Here is a 9,341-nt window from a genome sequence, read left to right as displayed (position 1 = left end):
TTCATAATGTAATAACATTTGTGTAATAAGCAAAGAGCTTGAAACATTCATAAAAGCAACTCCATTGCCTGCTTACCTCATTGCTCAACCAAAACTGTTCTAAAATTCCAGATGAATGGGATAAAGGCCGCTTTGCGGCCCAGGTGCCCAATAAAATCAAAACACTAGGACTAGGATTGCAAATTTCAATCTGGTTCAAATATAAATATGTTCTTGAGTAAAACTGTTTTCAGTAATTGTTTTACTAGCATTTGGAAAATCCATTTTCAGAAAGGGCGAAAGTTGACAGTTACGATATTGTATTAAGCTAAATTTTACTTCGATTTTTAATGCGTGTTTTTCTAAGTTTATTAACGTAAATTGTACAAGGAAGGAGAAAAATTAATAATAAAAAAACGTAGTTAGTTTTAATTTTTAAATCCCTTGATCAATGCCTTCCAGTTAAATGCATGATTGCTTTATTGCTTTAACTGATAGCAATTCAATCACAATTTACGATTTTTACCTCATACGTAGAATAACTGATATGTACCTCTACTAGTGTAATAATAAATACATATAATAAACAGTTTTTGTCATATCATATAAAATGATTTGAATAAAATACCCACCTCATAAAATACACCTACCACAGCAGATCTACCCCTTCTATTTGAATGGACAAAATGTATCTGTTAGAGAAAAAAAATATTATTATTAAATAACTATTATACTTTAATAATTTTTTTAGAAGATATTCATAATTTTAAGCACACATTTAATCTCTTTATAATCTTTTTTGGTTGATTAAAAAATGATAAACGTAAATTTGATTCTGAAATTCGGCATATAAGACCACTAGCAGTTAGTGAAAGTGTTTTATTGGAAGTCGTAGTTTAATAAATCTATTTCCGAAAAACGCGAAACTGAATAGAATAGTTTTGCTATTATATTCTCCGCATTATCGCAACATTTGTAGATACTGACTTTCAATTTGAAGAAGAAAAAAACGGTAGAAAATACTTGCGAACCCGTTTTAAACCATTTTTAATTTTGTTTTTAATAAAACTTAAAAAGCTAAATTTATACAACACCGCAAAGAACAAAAAATAAAGAACATCTGTTACTTCATTACTGGCTTAACTATATGAGGACTTACTTCATTTTGTTTTCTCTAACATTACATAAAATGCAATTTATATTTATTTTTCAAGTAAACTTTTTTAGGACCTTATATTTATAAACTTTGTTACATTTATACTTGATTAAGTTGAAAGTTTGTCATAATATTTTCTGTCTGGCTGTGTTCCGGTAACGCCTCCTATATCGGAAAGCCTCCATACGGTTTCTTATAGATAGTCCGATCAGACCACTATGAAAGTAAACCTGTTTACAAAAGTGCCATTTAATACAAAATCTGACAAAAAATAAGAATGTGGAAGAAAATTATAAGTCTAAAAAATTTATTTTAAATTATTAATATAATTGGTTTGTCTAGTTTACTTGTCAACCACTACAGATTCGATTCTCAAACATATTTAAAATAGAATCTGATACGCACAACTGGTTTACTTTTTAAATAGTCTGCGCAGACTACTTATAAAAAACCGTGTAGAAGCTTTCTGATGTAGGCGGTGATGGTTCAGTTGGCGGAAAAATTTGGAATTATTTCTAACTTACAAAATTTGGAATTAGGAAAGATAATGCTGTAGATTCACCCATTAAATTTTTCTACTGAATGAGGGCAAGCAGTAATTTATTTAACTGGAAAACAGTATAAAACGGCATCTTCTTTTTCACTCTTTTTGGGATCAATGCATATGTAGATTATTTGTTTATGTATGAATATTTATCAACTTAATATCCCATTGATGTAAGAATTTAGTATTTTGCTCGTTTTCTATTTCATTTTGTGCGACACACTAAGCCAGATAAATCATTTCACTCTTTTTTTAATTTATTGCAAATATGTCCATCAATTACCTCCATTGAATACTGCTTATAATTGACTTTGTGTTCTGAACCTTTGTCTTTTCTATCTCCCCAGTGAAAATGAATATCGTTTAAAGTATATACGTCTCCATTGACCCGAATGCCACGTCGTATGCCATCTGTTGGAAGGATTGTCACTATAAAAACATAATAAATATTAATCAAAGATTAGTAGAAGTATCACTATCGTTGGTACATAGTAGATTTTTAATTAAAAAAGATATTTATATAATTGAAAATAAAAGCATGTTAGTACACGTACTGCAATTGCTTTGACCTGACACTCTTCAACAAGTTTGAAAGAAAAACAAATATTATAATATTGACATTATGCAACATTTTAAGATATTTGCAAAAGTTTCGAACCGCTTGGATTTATTGTTCCGCAATTCGAGTTACGTATTATTTTTCCACTGGAACAAATATTTTCTTCCCATTGGACAACAAGTTTTCCATTGGATAACATTACTTTCGAAAATCTGTTATTTATACTGGAATTCTTCATTTAAAACCTCAAAAAAAGTCGGGATTAATACAATAGGAAGTAAAATTGAAAGAACAAGTAAAAGCACTAAATCAAAAACTCTTTTTTTTTTTAAATTGCCCACTTTTGAACTCTTTGAGTATCGTATATATTTATTGTCTNTTAAATTTTCACTTGTAAGCAAAATAATATGTTGTATTTGAAAAATCTTCAGTTGACAACCAAAAAAAGTAATGCATATTAATATACATGCTAAATTTTTTTAAGAATACTGGTGATCGAAATCAGTTCAAATTTAAGTTTATAAAATAAAAAATACTATATATTTGCTACTACTTTAAATATAAAAATATTATTTTACGCCAAATGCGTAAAAGTTGGCAGGTGTGCATAGGTATACAGGGCTGCCCAATAAATCTTTTATCAAAATATTTAATAAAGTGGTCCACAAGTAAAAACGTAAGCTTTTCAGAATTTTCGGTAGTTTTGCTAAAATGTTAAAAGCCTTACTTCTACAGAGCTGTAACAAAGCCAAAGGTGTCAACTGCTCCGGATTCGACAAAATATTTTAAAAAGCGTTAGTGAACTACAATCTGAAATTTGCAGATTTTCGATTAATTTTGTAAATTTTTTAAAAGCCCGAGCACGGCTTAACTGTAACGAAAGTCTTAGAAAAGCCTTTGAATAATTTAGTAGTGAGTAAAACCTTTTTTTTTTCATTACTTTGGCATTTTCGGAGCAGTTGGCATCTCTGTTAACCCTTTGGGGACGGGTGATTCAGAAAAGCATTCGTACAAAATCAGAATCAAGTTGTAATTAAATAAAAAACGGTAACTTAAATGTAGTCGTTGCTAATTTGACAGACTTACTTTGCTTTTAATTTAATTATTGTTAGTTTAAACATATATATAATCAATGTTAATTCAAAGTATAACTAAATAGTTTTATTTTGAACAAAGGATTGGTGAATTAAATAAATCAAACAATTATTACTCCGCCCACAAATAAACTGCTAAAGAAATACTTTGATTACCAGTTTTAAATTTTTAACCTGATTGATACGGTTTTATGCTGTCACGTATTTGTGACAGTCGGCCCGAAAGGGTTAAGCCCAATACAGATGAAGGAATGGTTTATAAAATAACTATCACTCAGCAAAGTGACGTTTCATATTTTTCGAATTATTTACATGTAGCGTTGTGAAAAATAACTTTATTTCGAAATCACAAAACAAAGAATCATACATTAAAATATTAACATAGCTACCCCTGAAAAAACTTTCAAAACTTTACCCAAAACGTTTAGAAAGTAGGCAGCTCTGCTTATATATTACAGGTGGAAAACAACTGCTCCGCTTTCTGCATGAGTTTTAATAAGTTGGTAAGGAATTAGATTGTAAAACTTGTAGGAGAAGGATAATCTGCCTATTTCTAACAAGTGACACCAATAGAAAATTGCAATAAAGTTGCATTTAATATAATATTTTCAATTTTAGATGTGTAGTGGTCTCTTATTTTTATCGAATGCAAATCATTTCCAAATATAATAGGAATACTGATCCTAGTAAAATCGCGATTTATAAGCATGTCAGGTTACGTCTATCGAAATTCGGGTGACAGACAGGCTTTGTCAAGTTCCTGACTAGGACGGAAAAACAACGGATGTCGAGATCTGCCTTTTTTTTCATCGTTGCTTTTTTACGGAATTAGAATGCGGAAGAGCGGAAAGCAATGTCACATCCAGATGATAGTTGGGTCAAGGTTTATTAATCATTTCCATCCTTAGTTTATAATCCTTTTCTGAGAAGATAAAAATCCAAAATTTTCATTGGGAAGTTAGAAAATAGAAGAAGCATAGTTAAATTTATGACGTTTAATTTAGAAATAGAAATAAAAGTAGTATTACTTGAGATACTTTTTTAGCAAAATAACAGGATAAGTAACAGGGCACACACACAAAAAAATTTTCTACATAGTATAAATTAATGAGTGGTGATATCCCTTGTTCTTCCATTAACTAACATTAAAATTTAAAAAAGAAAATATAGCTATATATATAGTCTAAAGTGAAATACAACGTGAATAAAGAACAAACAAAGAGATATGGATATACTATAGTTTCAGCTCTCTAAACAAGAACCTTTCTCAGATTCAAATTAGAAAATGACATTAGAAAAGTAAAGAAACAAACATATGCAAAAGCACTTTAATCAATCCGGACAAAAGAACAAATTTGAACAAAATAATTAAAAGAAGAGTGATACGAAACAGGTATGAAGGGTTTGGCGGGAACCTCGGAGGTAAATGATTAAATTATAATAGATCCCCAAACCTTGGGAAAGGGTGTGATACTAGAAAGATTATTAACTAAGTTAATTGAATTTTTTAAAATATGAAATGATTCCCAGAAACCAAGATCGGTATAAAGAAGAGCAGTGTTGCTGATTTTAGCAGAAGAAAGCGCACTAGTCTTCAACAACCGAACTCGATTTCAGGGAATCACTCCATATTTTGAAAATTTCTGATAGTTTGTTTAATGATCTTCCTAGCATCTTACCCTTACCCAAGATTTGGAGATCTATTTTAATTTAATCATTCGCCCTTTGAGGTTCCGCCAACCCCCCTCATACCTGTTTCTTTTCACTCCCCTCCATCTTATTCAAACTTGTCCCTTACTCCAGATTGGTTAAACCACTTTGTACGTGTTTACCAGTTTACTTTTCGATTGTCATTTTCTTTAGGAACTGAGGAATGTTCTTGTTTAGCGTACTGAAACTATAGTATGTCTTTTTCTGTACTTAGTTATCTTTTTCGTTATTTTTCACTTTAGTCTACGTAGCACAAAGTATACCCTATCCTTTTGAATATATCTTATTTTATCACTCTTTATATAACCAAGAATCTGACTAATCTCTGCATTTCAAACAATCAATATTGATTATACTGAAATCATAAACACGTAAAATATTCTAAATGTTAAAAGAAATCCGAATTAATTGAGTAAATCGATGATGTATTCGCTCTCATTTTATACAATACGATATATATGGGTCATTCTCACAAAAACAGTCATTTTCATGTCCCCAGTATATTTTATGTTTGTTTTACAGCTTACGAAGAAAAAAAATTCAGGGAAAGTGTCCTTCAGAATGCAAGCTAACAAAAGAATAAAAATAAAATTATCAATTTTTANTTTTATGAAGGAATTTCAGAGTGTTTCGAATTTCAATGTTATTATTTAATGACTGTAATAATGCCATTCTAATGTACGTTTGTGTACTAATGAGTGTTTAAAATTTTAATATAATATTTCATCGCCCAGATAAGGTGATCCGGATGCATTTTAATGTATTAAAAAATTTCAGAGCGTTTAGAATTTCAATTACCATTTTTTTTTTCAAATTTTTATGTAGCATATTCAAATTATATAAAATATTCTATATTTTTACAAAATAAAAAATTTTTTTTTTTCAATGGAAGCGAACGAACAAGTAAACAGCTTACTCCGAAGAAATGAAATATTTTGTGCATCTTATAAGAATCGAGTTTATACAGTCTTAGTTAATTTTCCAAGTATTTATGCTCATGTAAAAGTTTTTCTTAAAATGTGTTGCAAGATTTTCTTGTAAAATTAAAGACGTAAAAAAGTTGGATTTAGTTGGTCATGACGTTATTGTCATTAAAATCAATAACATAAAATTGTAAATATTGTGCACAATTACTCTAAATTTGATGGCTCAGGGGATAAAGAGTTCGCCTTCCTACGAGGTGAACCGGGTTTGAATCCTAGCGATAGCTGGTCAATACGAATTCCGCATCCGTCTTGCACCGACCACAGTATTGACGAAAAATATCCTCAGTAGTAGACGGATCATGGGTTAGAGTCCTCTTGCTGTCAAGATAAAAGTGGGCGGTTTTCGTGGTTTTCCTCGCCATGTAGCGTAATTTCGGGTGAGTTTCATCACTAAGTCCTCCACGAAGGCAAATTTCTCCCAATACTTCAACTAGGAGTTCCCTTGTCTTCTGAATTGCGTTCAAAATTGCAAGGCTATGGAGCTGAACATTAGTAGTCGTAAACCCAAAATTGGGTTGGCTGTTTAACGACTGTTACAAGATAAAAACAAAATATACTCGAGCATCAGAATTTGAATGCTACTTTAACAATTAATAAATTTGTGATTTTTACTTTAGTTTTTGTCTTTAAATATCATAAAAAAGTTTTTATTCTTATATACTGTGTAATTTTTGTAAACGCTAGTAATATTTTTAAATTTATTTTTTTACCATTTTTATTTTAGGTGTACGACGATGGGGTTTACGTTATCCCCAATGCAGAGGCCGCAATCAGTCTCCAATTAATATACTAACTAGTAAAGTTAAAAAAGATTTGTACCTTCCGAAACTACAGCTTTACAATTACGACAGACCGGTGACGCAATCAACAATAAGAAATTCTGGTTACACAGGTAATATACTCAAAACCATCTACTAATTATGATATATATATATATATATATATATATATCATAATTAGTAGATGGTTTTGAGTATATTACCTGTGTAACCAGAATTTCTTATTGTTGATTGCGTCACCGGTCTGTCGTAATTGTAAAGCTGTAGTTTCGGAAGGTACAAATCTTTTTTAACTTTACTAGTTAGTATATTAATTGGAGACTGATTGCGGCCTCTGCATTGAGGATAACGTAAACTCCATCGTCGTACACCTAAAATAAAAATAGTTAAAAAATAAATTTAAAAATATTACAAGCGTTTACAAAAATTACACAGTATATGAGAATGAAAACTTTTTTATGAGACAAAAACTAAAGTAAAAATCACAAATTTATTATAATACAATAGTTAAAGTAGCATTCAAATTCTGATGCTCGAGTATATTTTGTTGTTATCTTGTAACCGTCGTTAAACAGCAGTCCCAAATTGGGGTTTACGACTACTAATGTTCAACTCAGTAACCTTGTAATTTTGAACTCAATTCAGTAGACAGAGGAACTCCTGGATGAAGTATTGGGAGAAATTTGCTTTCGTGGAGGACTTTTTGATGGAACTCACCCGTATTTGCGTTACATGGCGAGGAAAACCACTAAAATCTCCCACAGTTAGCCTGACTGCAAGGGGACTCTAACCCATAATTCGTCCACTACTGAGGATATTTTACGTCAGCACTGTGGTGCAAGCCGTATGCGGAATTCCTATCTACCAGCCATCGCTGGAATTCGAACCCGGTTCACCTCATTGGAATGTGAACTCTCCATCCCCTGAGACATCACGAATGGATGCTCAAATTTAGAGTAAATGTGCACAATTTTTAGAATTTTATGTTATTGATTTTAATAACAATAATAACGTCAAATAAACAATCCAACTTTTTCACGCCTTTATTTTTATATGAAAATCTTGCAACACATTTTAAGAAAAACTTTAAATTGAACATAAATACATGAAAAATTAAATAAGATTGTATAAATTCGATTCTTATAAGTTGCACCCAATATTTCATTTCTTAGGAGTAAGTTGTTTACTTGTTCGTTCTCGTCCATTGAAAAAAAAAGTTTTTTGTTTTGTAAAAATATAGAGTATTTTATACAATTTGAAGAAAATGAAATGGCCATTAAAATCCAAAATAATACATTTTTTTAATACATTAAAATGCATCCGGATCACGTTATCTGAGCGATTAAATATTACATTGAAATTTGAAACACTCTGAAATTCTTTAGTACATAAAAGTACATTTGGATGGCGTTATCACAGCCATTAAATATGACATTGAAATTAGAAACACTCTGAAATTCTTTCATAAAAATACATTCGAATGGCGTTGCCTCATTGATTAAATATGACGTTGAAATTGGAAGCACTCTGAAATTCTCTAACACGTAAAATATATTTGGATGGCGTTATCACAGACATTAAATATGACATTGAAATTCGAAGCACTCTGAAATCCTTTAATGCATAAAACTACGTCCAGATGGCGTTATCTCATAGATTAATTATGATATTGATGTCAGTAGTTAAAGTAATCTTTTATATTGAGCGGAAAACATTATTTTTCATTAATTGGTTTTGAATCGTACTTGGTAACTTCTAAAAAAAGTAGAATTAGAATATTTTGAAAATTTAAACAATTTCTAACAATTTTCTGAATAGTTTTTGTTAATTAGGAACGAAAGCTTTGAATGGTAATGGGGTTTCAACAAATTTACTTTTGTACGATTAAAGTAGATTTATTTATGACAGCAGCATTATATAGGACCACACCGTATTAAATTATGTTTTATTTCCTATTACCATCACATATTTTTGTCCCGACCTTCATTTTAGGGTATTTTCATTTGCTTATTATTATATTTTGTATTACCACATTAAATATAATTTGTGGAAAATCCCTTATCATTTTGAGCTTTAAATTTTGAAAAAAGTACAACAGCTGCACAATTTTTTTTTTTTTTTGCATTTTCAAGGTATTCAAATCGGACTTTTTTCATAAGTTACTAAATATTTCTCAAAACAAAATTACACAAAAAATTTTTGTAAATGTTTTCCGTGCAAGCGCTGTATAAACGGATAACTTTAAGTTCGTATATCTTGCGCAATTCTTAATGATTTTCTTTTTTCAAATTTGAATAAGAGATTTTTATTATTAATTAAAAAGGACTCAAAAAAGTTTGCTTAATTTTTTTGCAGTTATATTAAGAAAACGTAAGTCAAAAGTATTTAGTCCTTTTTTAAAAAAAATTCCATATTTCCATGAATATTTATGTAAGATATACGAAAATATTTTCTGTAGTTATTTTATATAATAACCAACGTAATAGCCGTAAGTTAAAAGCTTTTCGCTATTACAAGCTACTATATATATATAT

General features: G+C 29.9%; 1 protein-coding gene across 1 annotated transcript in view; it reads right to left on the bottom strand.

The window, feature by feature from the left end:
• Window positions 1-9,341, bottom strand: part of LOC107450531 (uncharacterized) — a gene marked incomplete in the record, with an annotated part of 46,587 nt that overhangs the window by 5,464 nt on the left and 31,782 nt on the right. Inside the window, 3 exon segments of the mRNA XM_043053738.2 lie at window positions 612-671; window positions 1,963-2,108; window positions 7,011-7,178. Coding sequence (XP_042909672.2) covers window positions 612-671; window positions 1,963-2,108; window positions 7,011-7,178 — 374 coding nt within the window.

The sequence above is a fragment of the Parasteatoda tepidariorum genome, chromosome 9 (genome assembly GCF_043381705.1).
Source record: "Parasteatoda tepidariorum isolate YZ-2023 chromosome 9, CAS_Ptep_4.0, whole genome shotgun sequence".
Lineage (NCBI taxonomy): Eukaryota > Metazoa > Arthropoda > Arachnida > Araneae > Theridiidae > Parasteatoda > Parasteatoda tepidariorum.
Note: the sequence above shows the minus strand (reverse complement) of the source record. Positions and strands in the feature narration are given on the sequence as shown.